Source organism: Calonectris borealis, chromosome 1 (assembly GCF_964195595.1).
Source record: "Calonectris borealis chromosome 1, bCalBor7.hap1.2, whole genome shotgun sequence".
Taxonomy (NCBI): Eukaryota; Metazoa; Chordata; class Aves; order Procellariiformes; family Procellariidae; genus Calonectris; species Calonectris borealis.
The window spans coordinates 217,270,131-217,296,950 of NC_134312.1; the positions used below are offsets into that span (position 1 = coordinate 217,270,131).

General features: G+C 42.9%; 1 protein-coding gene across 1 annotated transcript in view; it reads left to right on the forward strand.

The window, feature by feature from the left end:
• GUCY2F (guanylate cyclase 2F, retinal) overlaps positions 1 to 26,820 on the forward strand; it is a 45,493-nt gene that overhangs the window by 17,937 nt on the left and 736 nt on the right. The window contains exons 10-17 of the mRNA XM_075140603.1: positions 55 to 204; positions 2,345 to 2,493; positions 3,742 to 3,905; positions 4,185 to 4,377; positions 4,497 to 4,671; positions 9,672 to 9,770; positions 12,150 to 12,244; positions 13,309 to 13,394. Of these exons, the coding sequence (XP_074996704.1) occupies positions 55 to 204; positions 2,345 to 2,493; positions 3,742 to 3,905; positions 4,185 to 4,377; positions 4,497 to 4,671; positions 9,672 to 9,770; positions 12,150 to 12,244; positions 13,309 to 13,394 (1,111 nt within the window). The remainder of the gene's footprint in view (positions 1 to 54; positions 205 to 2,344; positions 2,494 to 3,741; positions 3,906 to 4,184; positions 4,378 to 4,496; positions 4,672 to 9,671; positions 9,771 to 12,149; positions 12,245 to 13,308; positions 13,395 to 26,820) is intronic.

Genomic DNA, 26,820 nt, shown 5'->3' on the forward strand with positions numbered 1-26,820 from the left:
TTTGCGATAATCTGAGCTCGAGTGTAAGAACTATGATGCTCTTGATTTTTTTAGAATTGCTCTGGACAGCTCCTGAGTTACTGAGGGACCCGGACATGCGCAGAAAAGGCACGTTCAAAGGGGACATTTACAGCTTTGCAATCATCCTGCAAGAAGTGGTTGTTCGGGGTCCACCATACTGCATGTCAGAACTCTCAGCTGAAGGTAGGCAACTATTTCAGTAATTTTTTAAGGCTTTACACAGAGCACTCAAAAAACGTCTGACCAAACCCCTTGGGTAAAACATTAGTATGGAAATAATGTCCCAATCTCATGACCTTTCTCAGCCACAAAAGGCTGTTTTCAACAAAACATCCATAATAAACATCAAAATGTGTACTTCTGATCTCAGCCGTGGGGCTATCAATGGGGTTGGGGCTCTGGGTACCCCCCAAGTGCTTCAGAGCTGGCCAGCAGTCGGACCCCTGCAGCACCTCCAGTTCCCTGTCAAAACTTTAACTTTTCATCATGGTGTGGGGTGAAAACTGATGGCAGAATTTTCCATACCTTGAAAACTCCTTTGTTTCCCACTCATCGGCCCTTTTTTGTATGGCCTGGGGGTTGAGGTTTTTGAACTGAACCCCTTGCTAGCATCCTGTTTTGTCCATCTGCCCATCTATTTTTCCTTAATTACTTCCCCATTTAAAGAGGTTCTTTCTTCAGCAGAGATCAGTGATACATCATGACCGCGCTGACATATATAGGGTGACTTGTATCAGAAATAGCAAATAGGTGAACTCCTTGGGAACTGTTCATGGTGCAACCCTCATTAGTTTAAACCGTGTTGTCCATACATAGGTAGAGTGAATATACTGCAGTCAGGGTCAGGTTGCAAGCACTTGAACAGGGAGGGGGTGAGAACAATCAAAAAAGAGCTGATTTCAGTGAAAGTCTGTTCTTAACTCATTTTAAGCTGGACAGTCACCAAGTAGGGTTTAGCCATTCAGTATCTGCTTGTTCAGCACCTGGAAAAATGAGGCCCTGACCTTGCTGCACCCCAAGCTGCTGCAACAATGCAATGACAACGATGATTATGATGTAACCTGCTCTGTAATTCAGAGCTGGACCTATGATGTAGCCTATGATGTAATTAGCAGGTGTCCCCCCACTTAGTCACCATGAAGAACCTCCAGCAAATGTTGCACGTAGTGCCCTTCAGTTTCCTGACCTGATAAAATGATGAATTTCTACTCATTGAATCCTAATCCTCAAGGAGCTTTCACTCATGGCATGAACTTCAAAACCGTCTGGGGAAGGCATTTCCCCTTGGCTGCCCCTGGAAATATTCGGGCCAGGTGCTTTGTTTAGTTCATTTGGTGGAGACTGGTGGGAATGAGGCAAAGAGCTTTAAAGTAAACTATCAACACTGAAAAGCTTTGGGTACTCACAGTAACTCCACTCCACTTCCACTCACCGCTGTGGAAGTGCAGGGCTCCTGCCAGAAGGAGGGTGGTTTTCACTCCATTTGACTGCTCTGCACTACACAAAATGAAACCTTCAAATACAATCACTTTGTTATTTTTTTTAAGCAGGAGGATATAGTTCTACCTTACAAAAACCATATTTCCACCAGGATATTCTTACTAAGAAATACCTAAATTGAAGTCAGGGTTGGGTTCAGACAACGCACTCCCCTGTCCGTGCTTCAGCTGTCAACGAAACCTGCACCTCCGCTCCTTCATTATAGTGCTGTTTTAGCTAAAAACCACAGATTCAAGGACTCACTTCTTAGGATCTGAAAGCCCAAGCCCAGTTCCCTATTAGTCTTATTTCACCTCTGGATAGGGAATGACTTCCCAGACATCGTTTTGAACCCAAACTCTCCCCCTTAAAATACTTTCCACTGTCTCCATTCCCATCAACCTGGTTCCCAGTTACTGGTTCCCAGTTAACGATGAAGCGTCAGACGCTGGTATCCTTCGTGTCTGGGCTCAGCCATAACCCTCCGCTCCCTTAGAGGACTGCAGATCCTAATGGAGAGAGTCAGAGGCAATTTCATTAAATACGAGTCTGCAGGCTCACACGTCCATCTGTCACAAAACCTTTCCCCATCCAGCCACTTTATTGCTCGTAACCTGGTTCTCCATGGACAAGAAGGCAGATGAATCTCGTATCTTTTAAATTCTCCAAGAGACTCCTGGCAGAGGAAAGCAGAATCCCCCAACTTCATTTGACACAGCCATTGGGTGGTGAGGAATAACGGTGATGGCTGAAGGAGCGAGCAAGCGACAGGTGAAAAAGTCCATGTCCCTTGCCCCCACCCCTCCATCTCACAACATGCTTCCCATTCTTCTCTTTGTCACAGAAATTATAAAGAAAGTGAAGAAGCCCCCTCCCCTGTGCCGCCCAAACATAGCCCCTGAGTTGGCCCCCCTGGAGTGCATCCAGGTAATGAAGCAATGCTGGGGTGAAGCCCCCGAACGACGTCCAACATTTGAGGAGGTATTTCATAAGGTCGGTGAATAGAGCAGCAGGTGCAATCCTTTGTACTTGGCAGGAAAGTGTGGTTTTTTCTTTAAGTGAGCCTTTAAATAATGATTGAAGAAGTCCCAGAGCTCCAGTCTTGCCTTTGCTATTGGGTTATTTTATGGTTTGTGGTGTCTGGCTTACACCTTGTCCTGAACTTGGGGTGCCATGGCACCACCACGTGGGATGTGAAGCAGGCTGGACATGGGCTTGGTGTCTTCACATTTGCAGTGTACCTGCAGGGATGGTCTCATGGAGATATAAAAGATCTGGAAATTATGATAACACCTTCAGATCAATATGTTTTTTGATCTTCTAAAGTATTTAAAAGATAATTAATTTAAAAGGAAAATTCACCAAAGGCTGTTAAACACAAAGATACAATGTTTGGCATAGGAGATCTCTGAACTGCAGGTGGGTGGAGGCTGGGAGCATATCCCAGGGGAATATGACTGTACCTGAGCCCTGTTTGAACAGCTTTCCCAGCCATCTGTTACTGGCCAGTCTCATGGACAGGTACTGGCAAAACAAACCCCTGGTCTGATCCAGCAGTACTGTCCCTATGTTCTTATAAGGTTAAACTAGGTAAACAAATATCCATAATTTTTACCTTTCGGTTCCATGAAACGGTGAATAATTGTACACCCATGTGACTCCACTGTTGAGTCTAAAGCAGCTTCTGAAGCCACAGATTATCCAAATGGTCCAGAGGCTCAGCTTCAGGTCAAGAGGAGAAAGCACAACTCAGTGAGGAGCCGGGGATGGGAGATGGCAGTACACATACGTGCCAGTGTGCAAAGGTGGATTTAAGACCAGTAATACGTAAGCAGGTTGTAAGTGTTGCTGATGCCCTGAAATTTGCACCTTTGAATGCAAAGGGCTGCAAGTTACCCTAAAGGTTAGTCATGGGATAAATGAGGGTGCAAATTTGCAGCATGATAGGACTCCATAACAACTCGCATACGTGTTGTCATCTCATGGAAAGTGGTGTTTCACTTAACCCTCACTGAAAGTTCATAGAAGAGCAACATGCTCCTGGGCAGCTTTCATAGTTATTGATGCAAATTCACCCTCTAGTTTGCCTTTTTCCTTTACTGTTGAACTTTTGCCACTGACAAAGCCAGTCTTCAGCATTGTCCCTTTAAAATTAGTGTTTGCTTTTTGTTCCTTTCCAAACTTAGAGTGCTATAATGGTGTAATGAGATGGAGAAATAACTCTCCAGTTTGATTTTCTAGTTCAAAACCATCAACAAAGGGAAAAAGACCAATATCATTGACTCAATGCTCAGGATGCTTGAGCAGTATTCGAGCAACCTGGAAGATTTAATCAGGGAGCGGACCGAAGAGCTAGAGATTGAAAAACAGAAGACAGAAAAACTACTGTCACAAATGCTCCCCCCGTAAGTACTGGTACTTTAGATGGTAAAAAAAAAAAACCCATAGCTAGACTGGACAAAAGAGTTCCCCAGAAGTGAGCAAGATTGCAGAGCTGACCTCCAATTTTGGCAAGAACTTCCAATCAAAGTAAGAAACTTTAATCAATGCTTGTTACAGCCATATAGAACCTTCTGTTTAGCAGAAGATCTTTTGAGCACGGTAGGACAAGAGTGTCTGAGCTCTTGGGCATGTACTACAAAAGGGTTTATGCCCTGTCATCTTTGCTTGCGTTGTTATTTCAGATCTGTAGCAGAAGCCCTCAAGACCGGTGGCACTGTGGAGCCGGAGTATTTTGATCAGGTGACCATCTACTTCAGTGACATCGTGGGCTTCACAACCATTTCAGCCCTCAGTGAACCCATTGAAGTAGTTGACCTTCTAAATGACCTTTACACGTTGTTTGATGCTGTTCTTGGAAACCATGATGTTTACAAGGTGAGGAGTACCTGGGCATGAGGATCAACGTGTGGGTCAAACACTTTTGTAGTTTTACTCTACATCTCTTTTCCATCTTTTTCTATTTTTTTTTTTTTTAATGTAATGGTGTTTGCTAGGTGGAGACAATTGGTGATGCCTACATGGTTGCCTCAGGGCTCCCAAAACGGAACGGAAACAAGCATGCAGCTGAGATAGCCAACATGTCTCTGGACATCCTCAGCTCGGTGGGAACATTCAAAATGAGACACATGCCAGACATCCCCCTCAGGATACGAATCGGGCTGCACACAGGTAGGCAGCGGCACTCGCCTGCACCTGAACATCAAAGAACTCCTTTGCAATTGTATTTCAAGCTGTGAATGCTTTCTCCCTGACTGCCCCAAAACAAGCACCCTTAGAAGATGCTTTAAAATCTTCCATAGCAATAAGGACATTCAAATGGAAACACAAACCCCAAGGAGGAAAATGGCTCAGTATCATTTGGGGGAGAAATGATGTATTCTGTCGCAGTCAGGAATTATATCAGACACGTTAATCACAAGGATTTCGTTGTAAGGGTGGCTCTTTGATGTGCCATAGGATCTTCACCGGTGTGATACGGAGACATCCAGTGATGTCGTTGTAACTCTGTTCTGAAATGAAAAAGCACGGAAAAACAGGCATATAGAGTGAAAGAATGAAAAGATGAAAAGGTTGGGGAGATTTATAACAGGTAGGACATAACTGGAAGAATATGTGATACAGCTATTAAGAAAAAGTTATGTTATAAAGAAAATTATTTCTAATGTAGAAGTCATAATCTATTTAACTAACAGAAAAGTGGCTTGTTTAAAAAGAACAGAGGAAGTTCTTTTTTTATACAAAGTGTAATTAAATTCTAAAACAAAACAAAAAAACCCGGTAGGACTGCAGTCATATAAGCGAAAGTATGACTGGGATTTTAAACAGAGGAAAAGACATCTGCTGTTATCAATATTTTTAGAAGAGATATGAACCTTCATAATTTTATACCATAGTCATCTATTAATAAATTTTTCCCAGCTGTTCATCACCAGACTTCTTGCGTCTTCCTCTAAAGTACCAGGTACTGCCCATTGGGGGAAGCCAAACAATGAATAAGATTGTCCAGGAGCCTGACCCAGTATTACAGGGTTTTTTTCCTTCTGCCTATCTGATAATGCCCATATTTTTGCAGCTTTGGCATGTAAGCGTTTTACAGAAATCAATATCCTGGTCCCTGTTGTACACATTGGAAAACAAGAGCAGAGAAAAAGAAGTATCTCACCCAGAATATCCCAAGAACAGAGCTGTGACTTGTGCAGAGCTAAAATCAATATTTCCTATCTCCTAGACCATATAAGCTCTTCTTTTGGGGTTCTTCTCTATCTCTGAAACCTCATCTCCCTACTGTTTTCTTTGCAGTTCGGAGGTCTTAGCTGGCCCTTCACAGAAGTCTAAAGTGTTAAGGAATGATTGCAGGAGCACTGTGGGTTTTATACTCTGGCAGAAACTGGATGAGACTATGGCCCCAGTTTGCCTTGCCCAGAGCAGGAGTCTCTGGAGCACCAGCAGCACATTTTCAACATGGAAAGAGAGGAATTCAGTGTGCCACATCTGCTGCTGCCTGATGACAGCAGTTCTGCAACATGTCTCCCATGCACCCAGCCAAAAATCTCTCCCTAGGTGATGTGTACGGGGGGTAGTTACATTTTTTCTTGTTTTTATGAACTCTGGGTATCTGGAAAGTGGTGTTGCTATGAGCTGTTGTGTAAGGTGTGAGAGGGAGAGGGGGAGGAATTGGTGTTTTCTTTCTAAAGAAGCAGAAGCCAGATCTTGTTTTGCACAGATCTGGCAATGTCATGCTGTCATGGGAGCAGCGAAAAATACATGCTCCAAAGCAAACCAGCTCTCCGAGCCACCGAGCTGACAGCAGAGTTTGATTAACCCTAGACCCCATTTCTCCTGGGGAAAGAAGCATGAAGAGGGAATCACCAGCATCACGAAAGCATTGAGGAAGCGCCTGGGGGAGTCGAGGGCTTGGCAAAGACTTTCACTGTCCTGGAAAGGATGGAGAACGGGTGTGACCACCAGTTTTGCAGGCCAGCTGCTCTCTGGAAACTGGTGCCAAGAAGAGCTCGTGATCCCCTCTCTGAAAAAGGAGTAAATGACATTTGAGCATGGGCTGCCCGTGTCCCTCCAACCCCAACAGAGAGCTGCACCTCAGGGAACTTCTGCTGGCCCATGCCCATGGTCCACTTGTGGCAATGCATGGGTAAGGCGAAGAGGACAAGAAGACCAGTGTTTGGTCTGCAGTTTCTCCCCTGCTTTAAATGCACCCTGGAGTCTTGGCTCTCCTCTCTTGACTTGACTGCATGTCTAGAAAAACCCAGCTGACTCAGCTGTTTCCATGCCGTCCATGTCTGGGCTGGAGCTGGAGAGTCGGGGAGAGCAGTGGTGAGAAGACAAGCTTTTCCACGGAGGCTGAAGAGGATCTGTTTATCGGTCAGGCTCTCTGGCAGGCAGCCCCGCACTTCAATCGAGCTTATTGACCTCCGCGGCACCACTGATGGTTGTTGCAGAGTCTTAGCCAGCACGGCTCGTTAACTGACCCTGCAAGCCTTGGCAAAGAGCCATTTCAAAACAAACCGGCGAACGAGTATAATTAAACAACTAGGCCATAACATTCTCATCACAGGGTATCTGGTTTCCTCTGAAACTTGTTACTGTGGGGGATTTATTGCTGGAAGTTTTTGTTAACCCTTTGCTGAAGCTGTCTAGACAAGGGGGAACACACACAGGCAGCGAAAGCAGTGAGTGAATTAACTCTTGGATGCTTTCAACATGGAGAAGTCCCTTGGGCATGCTTACATGTAGGGTTGGCTTTGAACTAATAACATTCTGCAACAGGAGGACAGGCTTAAAAGCAGTACTCTAGAAAGATAGTACCTTGCCCTAAAAATCTTGCCTATCCTAGGCTGTGAGCTTTGCAGAAGTGGTTGGATGATTGCACTGACTGAATAGGAAACCTAAATTTAGGCACCCAGGTGGAGGTGTTTCCAGGAGTGTTAGGGAGCCTGCGCTCATTTTGTAGTCGGTGGAGATCTGGTGGACATGTAAGTGGACCCTGAAGACCCTGCAGGAGCGGAAAGGCTCTCAAGGCTCAGTTGACTGCATTGACTTGGCCTTCACCGGTTACAATAGGAGCTCAGCTGCCTATATTTGTGCTTCTTAAAATGGAATCAAATCCTCCTCGGTGAGGGCTGTTTTTTGACAAGAACCACTTTTTTGTGTCCTTGCAACACCTATTACAGAAGGAGCTTTGATCCTTACTGAGATTTCTGAGTGCCACTGTCATGTCATCACCGCAAGATGAAGAACGGTGATGCTATGTGAGTTAGTGTTTTCTCAGGGGAAGCTCTTGTTGAAGAATGAACTAAAAAGTCTCCAACAAGACCCTTTTTTATGCATATGTCATGTCAGTGTGCACACATTAAGGACCAGCTAGGTAAGCTTTAGGTCCTTGACCCAGTAGTATCAACAGTGCCTTTATGATTATGCTATAGAAGTGCCTATAGACTAGACCCTGAAAAAACTTCCTCTAGTGGGTATAGGTCCTCTCCTGAAGAGCTTGAACCAAATTAGTGAGTACTGATAAGGATGGGAATTAAATTAGAAGAGATTCTGAGGAGCAGTGTCTTATCCAAGGTTGCACGGCACATTGGCAGTAAAAAAAACCCCAAACATTAAATCAGGTTGTCCTGCTCTCCAGCAGTTCCTGCATGCTGTGTTTGATCCAGACATGCTGTTTAAGTCCTTGTAACATTTTTGGTATAAACCATTCTTCCTCTCTTTTTTTTTAATCTTTAAGCAAGCAATGCTTCATCAGGCAGGAGTTAAAATCTGTCTTACCTCTCAGTTTGCATTCTCTGTAAATTATATTAAAATCCTGTTACTTTAACTTTGCAGCAATAACTTTTCAGAGGTCACAGCAAGAGGGGTTCTTGCAAAGTTCCCCATAGCTTTCAGCTATGGAGTTTCATTGTCCTTAGGAGGTATTTGAAAACTATATTAAGAATCAGTTTTTGTAACTAAGAAGGCTAAAATCACAGTAAAATTACATTGTCCTAAAACAAGTAACTGATCACTTCTAAATTAGGCTACTATTATTATTATTACTATTATATTATTATTATTATTATTATTATTATTATTATTATTATTATTATTATTATTATTATTAAAACAACATTTTAACCTACAACTATAAAAACCTTATCTATAGCATCATTTCAGATACTGTTGATGATGTACTACATTCACATCTTTTGTAACCTGGCATGGGAAAAGATTTCCTAGATGTCAGTTTTGCTAAATCTTAACCCAGAAGGATCATGAAATTGAAAAGGCAGGCAGAGCCTGAAAAGACCTATGACATAAATGCATCCGACGGAAAACACAAAGCGGCTTGTCTTTTCTCTGCAGGAAGCCCCACACCTCCTTACATTGCTGAGAGCATTCTCTTTTTTTTTTCCTTTTTTCTTTTTTTTTTTTTTTGTATTTATTTTGCAAGCCTGATATTTTAAATTGTGGGTGATGAAGTTTAACATCTCATCCTTCAGAGCGCAGTCCAAACATTAGCTAAGCCAAGTGCCCCAGGTGACAATTGCCTGTGCTGTTTGGCTGTCGCACATTTTATATCTGTGTGTGTGCATGTCCGTGTGAATCCTGCACACATACCTCTCCCTGAGAACTTGGCACCAGTTCTTTGGGAGCTACTTTGGAAGGGAGTGGATCTCGTCTAAAGAATGAGAAAGAGGAAAAATAAACAGTTTTTGGCTAGACAGGCGAGCTAATGATGTCTTCCTTTCCAAGGAGGGGACACAGGGTGGTCCAGCGTGCTGCCAGCATCTCTGGACTTCCAAGTCTGATTTTCAATCCTGTTTCGCTGGGACACAGGGCATGTCACAGGATCTGAAGTTTAGTTTTCTCAGATGGAAAGGGAGGTCTGTTTAAAATGGGATTGTGATAGTCTTTGAGCTTCCATGAACTCTGGTGAACTGAGGTCCTACCACAAAAGACCTTTCTCAGGCATAAAACACCAACGTGCAATCCAGAGCAATGCTTAATTTTTGTTCGCATGTAGCAAGCACCAAGGCCAATGAGATCTTTAAAAAACCTTCTCCTGTATTCCCAAGTGGGTTTTGAATATTAGAGGAGAGGAGATTTGTTTGTCGGTGAGCCCCTTGAGTTATGCAATACCATCTGGGTTATATAGACGACGTGTCTTTCAGGGCCTTGCGTGGCAGGCGTGGTGGGGCTTACCATGCCACGGTACTGCCTCTTCGGAGACACGGTGAACACGGCATCACGAATGGAGTCCACGGGCCTGCGTGAGTATTTGGGATGGTCCCTAGGGTGGGTGGTTGAATAAGCTTCTCAAGAGAGATGAAGAAATGCGCATCTTTGGTTATAAGCATTGCAACTGAATCAGCTCTGAAGAAAGGGGCAAGTCAAATGACAAAATTCAAAGCAACCTGAAGGGGAAGCCATCAGCTTTGCCATCGTAGGTCAGCCTTTAAGACTCTGCCTTCCAGCTACGGTCCTCTGATTTGGATCCCATCAACCAAAATCAACATGAATCTTGCCCTAGATTTCTCCTACATGGGTTGGATCTCACTAAAAAAACTCAGATTTAAGTGCTGAGAACCCTTAATTCAGAGCTGTTTTTGCACAGTAAAATAATGCACTTACCTGTCATGTCTGGTACAAGGCAAGGGTTGAAGCACATGTGGTCACTGCTTCCATCATGCTGGAGAGAGAGAAAAGCAGACCACATGCAATGATGTCCTGCAACATGAAGGGCATCGTTTGTGATGGCTTCATTTATCAGCAATAACAACTCCACGAACAAGTGTTGGCAGATCCTAACAAAATCCTTAAGCTTCCCTTCCTCTTTGGGGTTTTTTGATGTCTTTCTTGATGGGTTGATGTTCATGCTATTTTTCCTTCAAGGTCTTGCCTTTGTTTTCCTGAAGCTTCCAGTTATAAAAGCACAGTCTACATGCACAGAGCCAATAGCTGCAGCAGATAAGACAGTACCATCTCTCAGCTGGTTCTTGTCCCATGGCTGGAGACTTCTAGACATGTAAAAAGAGCTGGTGGGGAAGAAACCTTTACCTGCTTTTCAGTCATACGTGTACACAGATCTGCTGTCTGTTGCTGTCCTTGGCTAAGACATGGATATGCAAACCATAGTGGTTGAACTGTGGATGACACAGTGGACAGCTAGGGACAGCAGTGTCAGAGCCCTGGATGTGTTTTGAATTTGCTTTTGATGTTCAGGCTGTCAGTACAAGTTGGTTTCCAAAGGCAACATCTCATACATTTTATTCCTTGATCTCTGATCTCCCTTTTGATATTTTCAACAGCTCTAAGAAATTACCTATTATGGCTAGTTTACAAGCGACACGAAGTCTGTGATATTTAATATTAAAATCCTGAGGTCTTGCCAGGCTAGAAATATGTTGCAGTATATATGCCACATTGGAAGTTTTTCACTCTTTCATACAATCCTCACATTTCTAGCTCCAATGATTTTGACTAGACTCATTAGGACTAACAATTAGACTAATCATTAATTAAGGAAAATTGCCTTTCTTGTGATTATGGCTGGCTTATTTTAAGAGGCATGCATTGCATCTGGAAAGCAGTGGAAAGGAGGAAATACTTCGATAGCAAATTTCTAATGGCAAGACAGATATTTGAAGAATCTCAAGGTTTAGACCCTTGGAAGTGCAAAGTCCCACTGAGACTGGAGACAGCAGGAGCACTGCAGATACAAGAGCATCATTATACATTAATAGAAATGTATATAGATACACAGTAATAGGAAGATTGTAGGTTAGTGTCTCAGGAAATGTAGCTCAAAGCTGTGTGGTCTTCCTCTGCGTATTTGAACTGATGTTCTTCTTTCTGATTATTCTGCAAAAAAAAATTTAATTGGTTCATCCCCCATCCTTCAAGTGGGAAGGGAATGTAATTGACACATTTGAAATAAAAGCTCAACAAAAAACAACAACAAAGAAAACTATTTTGGAGGAAAAGTTTTTAGAAACATTCCCTGGCTTGTTTACAACAATAAATTGTGAAACAACAATAAATTTCAGTGAGTTCCAGCAATGGCTGTAAAACAAACTGGGGGAGATGGGAGTTTAATAAAGGTCTCCACCTTTGCCCTTTTTGTTCATAGACTGTTAATGGCAGCTCTGGGTGGAATAAATTACTGAAAAACCCAGATGGATCTAGATGCACAGCCACATTTTCGTTATGTCCCCTTGCAAACTCCATCTCTCTGCTCTTCAACCCAACCTTCAAATGATGTTGGGTGTCTGGAGCAGGACAGTTGGTTATTTTTTTTTCTCTTTCTTGCTGCCTAGTTATGCTGTGGCAATAGATAAAAATGGTATTTTTGATTCCAGCTGACAATGATGCTGAAAAAACACTATCTTTATTAAGAGCTGGACTTCTACACGTAGCGTATTTGGTATCCTTCTCCAGGAAGTCCCCAGTGTAGATCTCCTCTCACCCTGTGCTTGTTACAGCCCTACCTGGAAGGATCCATCCATCAGCATCAAACTCTATGTAGAAGAGCACCACACAGCTACACGCCTGCATGCTTTGGAGCATTTTTCCTTGCCAGTATGAAGCAGTTGGGAATTCACAGCGTGTGTGCAGTACAGTGATCCAGCTGTTTTGCTTTCCGTTCCCAGCTTACAGAATTCATGTCAGCCAAAGTACAGTGGATACGCTTCGGAGTCTAAAAGAAGGCTATGAAATCGTACCTAGGGGAAAAACAGAACTGAAGGTAAGAAGGGCAGGGTTGTGTGAAATGCTTCACAGGGGAATCTTCTTGCTTAAGGAATTTTCATATTAAGCTCTTGTTTGGCCTTCATCCACCACTCTTCTGCTGGACCCTTCCCAAATTGTCCCCATCAGTTGTTTCAGTACATGAGGTAATTATTGAAGGACCATGGGATCGAGCAATTAGCTGCATGTGTTGGATCTAAGTATTTATTTAGGACTCCATTTAGTCCACCCTGGGCAGAAGCTGCTACTTTTCACAGTGTCCAAACAAGACAACACTAAATAATTCAAAACATCACTTCTCCCTTTACATAGGCAATAGACAGAAGTAGGAGCTCTGCTTGCCTTAAACACCTACAGTAAGAGGTCTGAATACAGCCTCGGGTCCCTCAACAATCTTTCATGATAAGTGGAATCATGTCACCCAAATTCATATGTCTGCAAGTGGAGATCTGAGGTAATAATTCCACGTTTAGTCAATGGAAAGAAACCTTTATGTAGTTAGTGGAGATAAATTGGCACTTTAGGAAATTATTAACCTGACTTCCTTTCAGGGTCCAGTTTATGTGAAGATGAATGTCACCCTAGAAGTGTCTGTTTTCCTCCACTTCTCCAGTCAAGGGTGATTGACTCTGATATAGATGCCTACAGTTCATCAGATGCATCTCACTTGAAAAGCTAAATCATCAGTGGTGGGAGAAGAAGTTGTTATTCTGATACTCAGCCCAGCAACAGTTGTAAAATATGTCAATTAATGTTGCTGGTGCTGCCACGCAAGGTGATTAGAGATCCTGTAGTTTCCCATTTCTGTTAAGCTGTGTAGTTTCAATGACCCAGATCAAGAAGGGTCATCTGTAGATGACAGTTTGAACAAAAGGCCTCCTCTTTTAGGATGGTGAAATCCAAATCATCCCTGAGCCATTGTGAAGGAGAGCCCAAGATTTCCAGCCATGCTGTCTCTGGATATATATGATGCAGCCCTCAGAAACCCAGTGAGAAAGTTACGGACTGAGCAGAGGGCGGTCAGAAAGCTGCTCTTTATCTGGATTTTTGGTTTTATTTTAGGGTAAAGGAGTAGAAGACACATATTGGCTAGTTGGGAAAAAAGGCTTTCTGAAGCCCTTACCTAAGCCTCCTGAAATAAAGCCAGGGTAAGTGTGACTTCATCACCGTTCAATACATTCATTAAAAGGTCCTTGTTGGAGTTCACAGGCTGACTAACTGTCTTTCCATGTTATCTGTTTGCAAAGTCTACAGCATTTTCCTTAGGTGACTTACATTTTCAGGCATAGTACTGGGACTCAGAAGTGATGCTGTTTCTTCAACTCCTCTCCTTAATCACAGTTCCCAAGAAGTGGCATGGAAACTTGCTGCTTCCCCCCTATAGTCCCTTGGAGACCGAGCACCAGGGAGTTCCTTCCTGAATCTCCTTCCTACTCTGCGTGCATATGGGAGACGCACAGGCAGGGACACTTTCAGGTCTCTGGTGTCATCAGTGTATGGGTGACACTCAGATTTTCCTCTCCTTCCATCAAACTTCTGGAGAAAACACCAGCCTCGTTCACCATATAAACACGTTTCTTCCCTGTATCAGTGTTCATTCGAACAGAACAACGAGGAGACATTGTGTTGTAAAAATGTGGCACCGTTAGGTAATTAAAGACTTAATGATGTTGCCTCCATACAAGCGGCGGTGAGCAAAGGTTGAGCACTTGAAATTCATGAAGCCATTTTGTAGTTTTGCAATGCCTGACTGTGCAGAGTACTCCCCGTTCAGCTGTCACGTGCTGTATGCCTGGAAAGGATGTTGTGGTCAGGACATAAAAACCAGGAGCGGGATTTGTTTGACAACAGTGTAGTCACCCACATTAAAGCTAGTCAACCTTGACTCCCTTTATAGTCAACAAAGAAAAATACCTACTCAGGGGTCTGATTCGTCTGGCCTGCTTGGACGTCTGTATTAGAAGATGAATCGCCCTTGCAAGATGCCCATTTTGTTGATGGTAAAGAGGTCCTACAGTGACGAGCTCAGAGACAGATGTCTGACAGCAAACAGGGTCTGTTTTTATTTTGATTCTGCCTTCCCCTGAGCAATCTTATTCTAAGTTTTGCCTCATTTCCTCTTAGTAAAATGAAGATGTTTTTTATCTCCCTTTGCAGCTAATGGTTAACTACTTGGGCAGTTGCGTACAGGGCAGTCCTCGTGCTCAGAGCCCTCCCAGAGCTCTCTTGGAGTAGCATGGAATTTACAGTATTCTGGGCCATAACTTTTAAGTTATTTGGATGTCACTCAGGGTGGAAGATAGAAGGAAGATTATTTTGAGAGACAGTATTTCTTAGGCTTGGAGGCATTTTGTTGTTAATGCTTGATGGAAATGAGCTATTGAGTAATGCATGTTGATACCAATACTGCGTTATTCATGGGCAATATGAAACTTGGAGTTTAGCAAGGTGGGTTGGCTTACCATGCAACCAAGAAAGCACCAAAATTTTTACCTTGAGAGTAGGTTCTTCTCATCCTGGTTTTACCATCTAAAAGTCATGTGTTAAGCCTCTGTTGACTGTTGAGGTTCTTTCCATAATCACAAATTAAATAATTAATTATATAAAAAGAGCCCCTCCTCTGGTCATGTGTGCCAAAGTCAGACTTATGCAGGCCCAAGCTGTTTCTAAAATGACAAGAAAATACATCAGGTCCAGCGGGACAATAAGAAGAGGCAAAAAATTTTCCCACTTACTCAGAATCAAGGCATCTTGAGCATCCTTGTGTAACCTCAGAAGAATCCACCAGTAGCACTGCAGAGAGGGAGGTGATCTTCTGCTCTTGTCCCAAGGCCCTGATCTTCACTGCTCTTTTGCAGTATTTCTGTCCCCATAGATCGTCAAACAGCAGTTGAATGAATGTGAAAGTAGTCAGAGGAAAAAGCAAAGTTATACGAAACTGAATCTATCCTAGTGAAGGGTCAAGACGAAAGCTATACCCCATAGAAGTCAAATGTGAAATGGCAGAAAGAAGTAACTGGATGTTCAAGCAAAGCAAATATTTGGAGAACTGCCTCATGCATAGACTGTGCTGTTATCAGATAGGTATCGGACATTATGTCCTGTATTTCCAGCCTTATCTTGCCGGTTCAGTTTTGTGCCAGTTTATGAGAGGTTGGAAGTGGTTTCTCTCTTATTGGCCAATATGGTGGCTTCAAGTCACTGCCTCATATACTTCCGTAGGAATTTCCTCATCTGTAGGCTTTTGAGCTGAAGAAGGAGGTACTGGATAAATTCCTTTTCTACTCAGCTTTTCACCCTGTCTTGAAACAACTCATCTTCCATTTAGATCTTTCCTTTCCATGAGATCCATGAGCATTTGCTTTTATCTCATGCCTTATTTTGTGACTTGGGTGGCCTAAACATCTACAGATGGGCAGTTGTGGTGGTCTTGCTGAGAGGTGGTACTTATTAAGAGAAGGTTAATAAATTGTGCTTCGTCTCATGTCCATAATATGGAAATGCAAACCTGTGGGCCATGGATTTAAGGGTCAGGTCTTAGGGGTGGATGTTCTGTCTTTCTGAAGAAAGGGCTCAAAGTGACCTTAAGAAAAATGATTTCATCTTCATAAAAATCTTTGGATCTGTATCTGACCCCATGAGTTATCTCCTGGAACTCATATGGACCTGGAAAACTTGGTGAGCTTAGTTTCACTCATGGTCTGGTAATGTTTCTTACTGCCATGACAAGTCATAGCCCTTGAGATATGGAGTATTTCAGGCCTTCACTGCAGTGGTTTATGGAAAAGACAGCAGGTAACATAAAAAAAAAAAGTGCTGACTTCCTATTATTTTCTATGACGTAAATCCCATCAGCCAATCGAAGCTGTAAGCACAGTCCCTGGCAGGAGGATTTCATGACATGTGAAGGCAATTTTCCAGCTCTGGTAGGCAGTCATGAGCAGACCTATGATCAAGTAGCTCATAGAGCTGTTCAGAGATGACTAGGGACAAAACAAGCTTCATTATCCTACTGTGCTTGCAATAGTCTCGGCACCCTAGGCCTGGAGAACAGTCCTTGACCTTACAAAGGTGAGTTTATATGCAGGTTAGAAGCCAAACTTCAGCAAACTTAAAAATATGGAAGAATATTGAATTATGTGATTGGGTTAATACTAATGGTCCAGTAAAATACTGTGATAACAAACCCTTCTGATATTGCTGAAATTGCTGAGAGAATACATCTGATTGTCTAGTAATAAACCTTAAGCCACCACCAAATGACTAACAAAGGAACAATTATTGCACCTACATAATTTGAATTTAATTGATATTCATCAACCTCTCTGTTTAATCCCAATTACAGACTTATTGGAAGCATTAGTTGGAACATTCTTACTGATTTCCACTGTCTGCACCAGCTTTTCATACCTTTACAGTTGTGTAAGGATGTTCAGATAAATGCACTTTACTCTTAAAACCCAAGTGCTGTGGGTGACATGGCTCACGCAGGATACAAAACATTTTAATTAAGAAAGGTAGTTCAATTAAAAGACCTAATATGCTTCCTACCACCCTTACTTTCTTCCAACCATGCATAAAATCAAATGAACTAAAAGGCTATTCTTAAAATTAAGCTGCTCGGGGTCTGTATATCTGTTTTCAGAAGCAAAAAGCTTACTGGAAATCAAGTAAGAAACCCCTTCACATGCCCTTTTTATGGGATAGGGTGGAGGTTCAGTAGCAGTCCCAGGAGACAGGGAAAGTCCAAGTTTAATGTCCAGATTGCAGTGCTGGCTCCTGCCCCAGAGAATTTTCCTTTTTGAGGAATAACATCCTTCTTTCTAGGTCTGGGCAAATCTGTTTTACCTGCTTTACGTGGCAGCTGAAGGTTAACTTTGCATCGCATAGAACAGGGCAGGCACTTCAATAGGCTCTTTAGTCCTTTCCTTGCTCCAAGCCAAATTTGGCTCCAAGGCAAATACACCTTCCCTGGCAGATGTCTGCCTTGTAATGAATATTATTTCTCCTTCTTCCTTACAGCTTGTTAGGATTTGTATTGCTGCATCTCCGGATCTTGTGGGTTGGGGCTCCATTGTGCAATAGCCACAGAAGGCAAAGAAAAATCTTTCCACAAAAGCCTGATACTGCCACAGAAAATAGTAGCAGATTGGGGTGGACATAGAGAAGGAGTAACAAAATGGTGAGATAGCAAAACCAAGCATGCTGAGCAGTCGAGCAGCAGCCTACCTGTAGGATAGATTTTTTTTTTGAGATTTCACAGTCAGATAGGTTTAAAGGAAGGCTGTGAAGTTTCTTTGAGGGGACACCAGAAGACTAGTTTTGGGGCTGAAGAGTAGCCATGGAAAAAGCACAAAGTTCCTAGTTTATAAATGTGGGATTTTGAGGTTGGCACCCTGCGATGCTCTGGGACAGGCAGCACCTTGTCAGCACTGGTGGAGCGCTCCTCTTGTCCCAAACAGCAGAAGAGATATGAGGTTATACAAACCTAGCAGATACAAGCCTGACCTGGACTAAATCACAGATGCATTTGGCAAAGCACTGAAAAAATATCTAGCACGAGGAAAAATTCAATAGCTAATGAAATTCAGAAAAAAAAAAACCAAGAGCCAGGATCACATTCATTTGCAGTTCCAAGGAGATGAGTGACATACTCGGTCTTCTGACTTTCCAACTTTTACTATCCTGTTTCAGAAATTCTTTGCTCTGGTACTGAATATAGTGCTTTCAAGCAGCAGGAGCCCTCTATCCCAGGAGGTAGTTTTATCTAGAAACTTTCCCTTTCTAACAGTATTTTAAATTAGCTATGGAAAGTTAACTGGAGGGAAAAAAAGAAAAGAATAAAATTCAGTGAAGAAAGATACAGATTGTGGGTCCTCTCAAGGGTTTTTAGCCATGAACCCAGTGCCCAGCTAAAGAACATATGCGAGTTTTGAATTTTTATCATCAAACCCAGATCCATTCTCTTGTATGAAATCATGCAGTAGGTCTTAAGTCCAGAAGGACCAATAGATCATCTAGCCCACAGCCCACAATAAGTACAACCTGATGTGAGAAATCACTAAAAATTGAAGATGCAGCCAGGGATAGGAGAGAGTTTTTGGGCTCTCCCATCCTCACGTACATGAGGACAAACCCTGGAGAAAGCACTGAGATCCTTGTTTGAAGATGAAATGGGTGAGAAGCCGTGAAGGATGCTCAAAGGATCCATCTCCCAACGCCAGATGAGAAACATCTTTTTACAAGCCAGGAAAAAGACATCCACTAGGACAACGTGGCTTTTTCTTCTACCCAATATAAAGCTGTCATTGCTTTGTCTATGTTGAGGCACCCTGGCAGGATGGGAGATGATCAGTAGAGAGTCTCTAATGTTGCTGTTGCTGCTGATGTGTCTCTCTGGGGGGATAAGCGAAAGAATTTCCATTCTTATTTGAAGTTTTTTCACCCAATGCACTTTTAAATCAGAAGTAAAAGAGCTTGTGAAGCAAACAGCAGTGAAAAACTTTTTGTGTCCTTACATAGCTGGAATTATACAACAGCATCACAACATTTCTTAAATAAACTTTATATAACATATAACAAGAGTTATTTGGGGAAATCAAAGCATCCTCTGGCTCATAGGCTTGATCACCCAGTGTCAGGACAGATGCTTTTTGCTTCACAATCAATGCTTTCTTTTCAAATTATTTCTGAACCCCTAACACAACAGCAAAATGAAGAAAAAGGAATATTCTGGTCATGGCTATGGAATAATGCAGGTGAGAAAGAAGAATTTTTCTCTGAAATCTGCTTGAGGGGAGAAAGGGAGTGAAAGCCAGTGATTTATCTTCCTTTGAACAAGGCGCTCTGACTTGGAATGTGGTTGCTCCAGCTGCTATATTTAAACAAGCTCTTTTTGAGTGAGTTGAGGTTTCTGGGAGAATTGGCTGGAATATTAGATTAGAGAATTACTGCCGATAGCAAGAAACCTTAAATGCAGTGTTCAGAAAGGAAGCAAAGTCAGGTAGTGGCATTATTTGGCTGGAAGATGTGATTCAATGCATTACCCTTTCTTCCATGGATATTTCTAGGATTTAGGGAACAGTAGCTCTGAAACTGTCCTCAGGACTTGGCTGGCTTTGTGGATCGTATTCCGGCTTGCAGGTATGGCCTCAGGCATACTGATGTGTGCCCAGATGTGCCTGGCTGTGCCCAGTAGTTTCTCCTGTCTCATCCAGACAGACTGGGAGGTGAAGTGGAACGTGAAGGTCCCTTTGAAGGAGGTTTTGCAGAGGGAGAGAGAGAGCAGCAATCAGCACCTCGACAGCAAGAGAGGCTGTCTAGGGTAGGTCCTGGCTGCAGGAGTTCGTTTGAGAGTGTTTCTCCCTGTATCTACTCACACTTCCCTTGAAAAGAGAAGCAGAGGGAGGCCCAGTGACGAGTGATCTGAGCTGTCTGAACAGGAGCCAGCTTGCGTCTAGGAACATTTTTATGGTGTTGCACCCGCTGCGTGGGTTGGCCAAGTGAGATCTCTATCCGATCAGGGTACACTGCTCTCCCTCGAGGCTTTCTCATTACATAGCAGCCCAAAAGCTCTTTTATGAACAAAAGTGCTGAGGAACAAGAGGAATGAGTACTGAGGAGAAACCACCTAAGAGCTGCTTTTAGCCTCCTCTGCTCCTCAGCCAACTGCTTCTACAAAGCTACCAGCCATTTAAAGTAAGAAAAACTTTAGTACAATGAAACGTGGGTTAAGATAAAATAAACTACCTCAGAAACAAGTAACCCCAGAGACAATCCTGACTGGTTTAAAGACAAAGGTGTGTGGGAAGCAGTCAATGAAAGGGCTCCAGGGCTGGTTGGAGCAGGACCACAGAGCTGAGATGTAGTGGGCTGCCCAGGATACCTACGCCTTGCAATGGGGTGCGCATTGCTCCGGCATACGGGTTTATGCAAAGCGGGGATAAAAGAAAGAGAAAAGAGGGCAGAGAAGAATCTGTCTGCATCTGTATGCCCACCCAAGGCAATTTGAGCTGCGCTTGTTCTCACCAAAGGGTTCAGAGTGGCTAAGTCATAAAGATGCTCTCTCTATGGGTCCCCCCTGTAACTGGGAACTAGAAATTGTGCTGGCTGCCTAAGGTTCAGGCCAGGGGCTTGTGTTTTCAATGCTCAAAAAAAATCATTGTAACACACCATATTCAGGTGTGTTACAAAAAAGAAGGCAAATTCCTTAACTGTCCAGGGAGTTGGGGTGCAGGACCTTACAGATTTTCTCCTGTTGGCTTTGGAAACAAGGTGGTGGGAAGAGAAGACCTTGGAAAAATAACAGCTGACTTAAGACAGAGGGGTTTTGCGACAGGTTGGGATGGAGGGTGCAGAATTAGCCCTTTTCAGTTGCTCAGACATTAATGAGTTCAGGAGATGTATCAGTGCTGTTTGCAGTGGATCTTTCTTCTTGTTATTGTGCCATGGATGAAGGTCAAGTCATTATCAAACGGTTGTTTGATACTTGTGTGATACTTGCGTTTGGAGGTGGAGCTCAGGCAGTCTGTGCTTGATCCCCAAATGCCCTGCTCAGGTCTTCATCTTCTGTGGGTCACAACCTGCTGTGTTATTGTGCAGAAACAGGCAGCACAACTCCCCTGTGGATGAAGTCCTGCTGGGTGGACTCAAAGAACAAGCCCCTCACACTTACCCATATGTGGCTGAATTTTGCTACTGCTTGCATAAAGGGGCTGGAGACAAAGTATTCCTCTTCCCCCTCCAACTGGTAGGATTTAATCTTATTAAAAGTTATTTACCTCTAGCATAGACACCTCCATCTGAGCTGATCATCTTACACATCTTTTAGAGTCAATACAGAGAAACAGGCGCTTCTAGGTGCAGCTCTTCTGCCCCACAGAGGACATCTACTTTGAGATAAACCCTCACGGTGGTCCAGCAGTGCCTGCTTCCCTCCACTCAGAAGAAAGCCCAAGATATTTGGCTCAGATAGAGACATCTCTGTTGCAGATAGCTAAATTCCAGGGAGATGAATCCCACCTGAGTTATAGATTCCCAGAAGAAGCCATTCCTCATTCAGCCCATGAGGATTATGTCGTCCTGGCTTCCCTGTCCTTGGGACCCAGCCCTAAAGGCTCCAGCACTCATGGTAGGGTTTATAAACAGGGATTAATGTTTCTATAAAAAGGAAAGATGTTCCCAGAGCTGAGGGTTTAGGTAAGGCATGGAAGGACAGCGTGGTTAGACGTTTCCGTTTGTAGGACAGATTGGCGAAAGAGCTGAAACTTGACTCTGATGTCCCTCAGGAAAAGCTGTTAAATTTGTCCTAAGCTTTCAGGGAAAAGTGGCTGTCTCTAGGGACAGTTAAACAGGATTTCCATTTGGAAGTGTGCCCATAGCTTTGAGAGCTGAGGGTTTCTGAAAGCAACACCCCTGGAAGACCAAAAGGTACTGAGACAGGAGGTGAACTAACCGAAGGCAAGATCTTCACAGCAGTTTTGTTCTGCTCTTCCCTTTGATGAATGAGGGGGAGGATCAGAAGAATAATGCAATAATTCTCCCAGGATTCATCTTGTCTAATAGATTCTGGATACAGCCATGATAGATATATTGCTTGTGCTCCTCAATCAACAAAGTCATTCATCTCATCCTGGGAGAAATGTCTAAGATGTGCCAAGAGCCCTCTGTAAGTGCCTGGCTATAAAGATTACAAAAGATGCCTGTCTCAGAGCAGGCACTTAACTTCGGGACACTCAAAATTAAATTAGCTAACCTCACCCTTTGCAATGAGTCGAGCTGAAGTGATACAAGAGGGGAATAAATAAAATTGGAACCAGGCCCAATATTTGTTTTCCTTTTTCGCACCAGAAGACACTTATCTTTCCCTCGGTCTCCGTTACGGTCTGTTCTTTATTGCAGATGAAACTGAACTGGTTCTTTCTCTAATGGCCTACATGTTCACTGCAGGTGTAGAGCTCATGGGTTACCCTCGGAAGAAATTGCAGAGTTCAAAAGGAGGAAAGCTGAAAAACTCCTTGGCAAAAAGGCCTAGATCTGAGGTAGTAGCTGTAGGACAGTCCCAATGTAGCTCTGCTATATAGTGTCTGCTTATGTGTTTGTCTGCACTTCGCTGGTTCTAGTGTCATGCCTTTTTTTTTTTTTTTTTGTCAAAATTATGTATTATTCTTTTAAAGTGTCTCATTCAAAAGGTGCTCGGAACAGCAGCAAAGCTGTCTAAAGATAGTAGTAGCCTTGTTGGGCAATTTCCTAGCAAATTTATGACCTGTTATCGCATTCATTCCTGAAAGACATACAGTATTACTGTGTTTGCCTGGATGTCAATGTGCACTGTGCCAGGAAGAGCTCGGTCCATGGTAAACACAGAGATAAAGCTGGAGTTCAAGCCTGGAATAATCCAAATTGCTTATTGTTGCTTTCCTGTAATGTATATCTCCTGCCTAGTGTAATTCCATATCTCATGACATGAAACAGGGTACAGCTCTGTTATTTATCACTATGGTACCTACTGGTACGAGAAACAAATGTGGATTTAGGGTGATTTGGTTGGAATTCAGAAGTTACGTTGACTATAAGAGCATGACCTGAAGTGCCTGATCAAATAGGTGCTACCAGAGCAAGGGTGGCATATAAGCATGCACACCCACACACACACATAGAGGGTCTGATGTTCCATGAAAATGCTGGACGGTTGGTTTTTTTAATAATATCTCTGAAAGCAGCAATAAGGCTTCTGCTCAGTGCCTCTGAACTAACTTTTACTTAATTTTGACTTTCTTAGAAAAAGGCAGGGGTGGATGAAAGCCCAGAGTGCCTAGATATAGGCTGGTTACAAACCCCTAAGATACACCATATCAAGCTGATAGATTACTCTAAAGACTAAAACTCCATCCAATTTTCTCACAAGGATAAAACCCAGCAGAGAACTTTTGGCTGTGTTCCTCTTTCCTAACCACAACTTTTAAAGATTCAGGGGATGTTACTAGGCTGTTTTATCTCCCTTAAGAGATGTTTAAATTTTTGTCTGAGGCTCTCCCTATTCTAGGAGCTGGGCAGAAATTGCTCATTTAAAAAAAAAAGATTTAAGTATGGGACACACTGTGCAGAGATCTGCATAAGCACTACCATATGTGAACACTCGCTGCTAAATATAAGCTCCAAGGCACAGAAGACCGCCCTGCTGATCTACACCTATGAGCACAAGCTACTCCTCCAAGACCAGAGACAAAGAGGATCTCTCACTTGGATTAGCCCTGCTTGATAAATATACTGATACAAAAACATTTAGCACGTATATCACCCACAGACATAGACTTCTGCACTGAAGCAAGACTGATTAGCAGTACATTATAGAGAACAGAAGGTCTTCATTAGCCCACTTGGCTCAATCCATGGGAAATAGCAGAAAAATCAATAAGGCGTTTATACCTGGAGCTTTCCAACAGTCCTAGTTCGATCCTTCTTGTATGCATGGAGGCAATTACATCCTCAACAGCCACTTATTCCCATGTGCCTTCTTGGTGGTTTAGTGATCTTTCCAGCTAATCCATCTTAGACATTTATGGTGAAAGGCAATATGCCATCAATAACCTTATTTTTCCTTGATAGCAATAAAGGGATGCTCTACAAGGATCTCAGATGTAGTGATCTATAGTCCATTCACCCAGTTTACAGCCCCATTAGTCTAGGTCCTTGCTGCAATAAGATAGGGATCGGCATCTCGGAGTATTTATGTATTTTGGAGTATTCATCTGGCGTGGAGTCTAGAGGAAGGCCAAGACTCTGCTCCTCATGTTCAGGAAGCGAATCCTTTAACCTTGAAAGAGTGACTGTGGACTCTGTTGTCCTTGGTGGACACCTGTTTTTGAAGAGAAGTGATGGTTCAGGCTGGATCTTGATAAAAACGTGCAGCAAAGCATGAGGAACACCAAAGTGCATCTCCAGCTACCTGAAGATAAACTTCTTGGCTATACCACTAGCGATCCTTATACTTTGTCCTGCAGTAGGATCTGTGATCTTAACATAGACCTACTAACCCACTCATGCAAGTGGGATTCAGCCCGGACCACCATGGTTGTCAGAGACACTTGTGCAAGGCTGGCAGATGAAGACCAAGTAGGATAAACCATGGCATCTCAAATACTGCTAGACAGCATCCTCAGGCAGCTGAATCCCACCCCTAGCATCTTACAGTGCTTCTGATATGGAGAAAGGGATTTCTCTCTTTCCTTCAAGGCCCAGCAGAGAACTGTCCCACAGAGAGGTCAATGACTCCCTGTGATCCCTAGACTGATCTCACTTTGGAGACGAGACTTAGACCCCATGCAAGTCAGTCAGAGTTCATTGTGGAGTTCAAAGGGGCAAGATTTCACCCCCATGGGATTGGTAGCTGCTGTATTTATGGAGGGATCCATGGTGTCACCTGTATTGCTCTTTGTTGACCTTTACATATATAAGCATACAAGCAGTGTGTCCTGCACGGACAAAGGACCAGTCTGGGATCACCTAAAAGTACTGAGGCTCAATTTTTTAAGTTATTTTCTCTCCTTTTTTTCCTGACCTCAAGACTTTGCCTCTCCCTCTATTTTGACCTCTCGTCCCATGAACTCAGCTTAGTGACAGGAGATCCCTCAAGGTTCTTTCTTGTTCAGGAAATACAGTAAACACCCAAATCATTGCATCTTGCTGGCCAAGCCATAGACTAGCAAGGTGTGGCTGACCAGCAGTTAAGATCTCATTCAGAACAGGATTTTTGACAAAGATTCTCTCTGTCCTCAAAGGTGAAACCCATGCCTACCCAGAAACCCACACAATTATAGCTTACTCCTTCAGCCCCACTGCAGGGATAATCTCAGATGATTTTGCCTGCATGATCTCTCCAAAGATTAAAACCAGGACTGCAGGAACCAAACACTCATTTCTATTGATTTTTTTCCCATCATATCTTTCTTATCTTCCCCCTTTCTTCCACTCTGCATCAGCTACTTCTTCTCTCTTGGTATGCAGGGACATCTCCCAGCAACACACCTGGAAGGCATACCTTCTTCGTCCAACACCAGAAAGGCCTAAAAAAAAAAAAAAAAAGAAATTTATTTTCCTTGTTTCCTTAGTAGTTGCAAAACATTTGGGATCATCTTTGACAAGGGCATCGGCTCTTTCTCATGAAGTTCAATGAATAAATTTTCAGGGTGGATCCTCCACAGAATCCTAAATCACATTGAGTTGATACATTTGCGTAATTTCTTAAGATTCAGCAATTTGCCTTTAGATCCCTTTCCTGTTTTTTGCCCTTGGTTGTCCTTGGCTGCCCTTGGTCTCCCACTGAGTGTGAGAAGGGAACATACCGTGTGCTGAGTTTGGAGGTCCTGGTTCTTCTCATGTTGCATCCAGATTTAATAGCCAGTCCTCAGGCACAGGTAACCAGATCATCAGACACCATCTGCGGAACCTTAGGTCAAATAATAAAATACAATTCCCTTGAATGGTAACAAAAAAGCATTAGATATGTAGCGCTACAGTACAGAGTGTCAGTGGTCAACCCTGCGCACCTGGTTCTGGTGCCAGTGCTGTTAGCTGACCTTCCTATAGTCTTATATATACTTTAAAGTCTATTTATATGCCTTATAGATATCTAATAGATACTTTAAAGACAGTTCACCTGTGCTGTCATTAAGAGCAGTTTTATTAGGCTGCTTAACAATTCTACATTAATAATTGGTCATTAGTGTGAATAGTCCTTGGGCCTAATAATATTCGTTCTCCTCTTTCAAGACCTCATATCTTACACTTTTGGGATAGAACCATAGAATCATAGAATCATAGGATGATTTGAGTTGGAAGAGACCTTTCAAAGTCATCTAGTCCAACCCCCCTGCCATGAGCAGGGACATCTTCCACTAGATCAGGTTGCTCAGAGCCCCGTCCAACCTGACCTTGAATGTTTCCAGGGATGGGGCATCTACCACCTCTCTGGGCAACCTGTGCCAGTGTTTCATCACCCTCATCATAAAAAATTTCTTCCTTGTATCTAGTCTGAATCTCCCCTCTTTTAGTTTAAAACCATTCCCCCTCGTCCTATTGCTACAGGATCCCTGCTTCATACAGTCATTTTTACATATTTTTCTATTCGAAAGTAATTGCTTGTTCATTGTACAACAATGGTGTGTACATTTTAAAACCATGTATGTATATATGTATACACCCAACAATTTCTCAACTATTTCTTTTTAATATCTGTATAATCACAATGGTGTTATTGGTATGGGTTAGCATTTGGTTCTTTTCGGTTTACAACAGCTGGAATGATATTTTCTTCTTTTATACACAGTAAATTTGATTTCATGTGATGCTTTATGTAGGACAGGACAGCTACAGAGTTGAGACCTACCTAAAGCCCTGCCATTCCCTCAGCTTCTGGCCTTCTACAAGTCCTTGATGTTTGTTTTGTCTTTGAAACTCCCATTATGTTATAATAAATCTGTGCCCACTGACAGATGGTAGAACCTGGGCATCATGGACACTTGGAGCATCATAGCAAATGATCCTCTTCAGCTCCATCACATCAGTTTACTACCC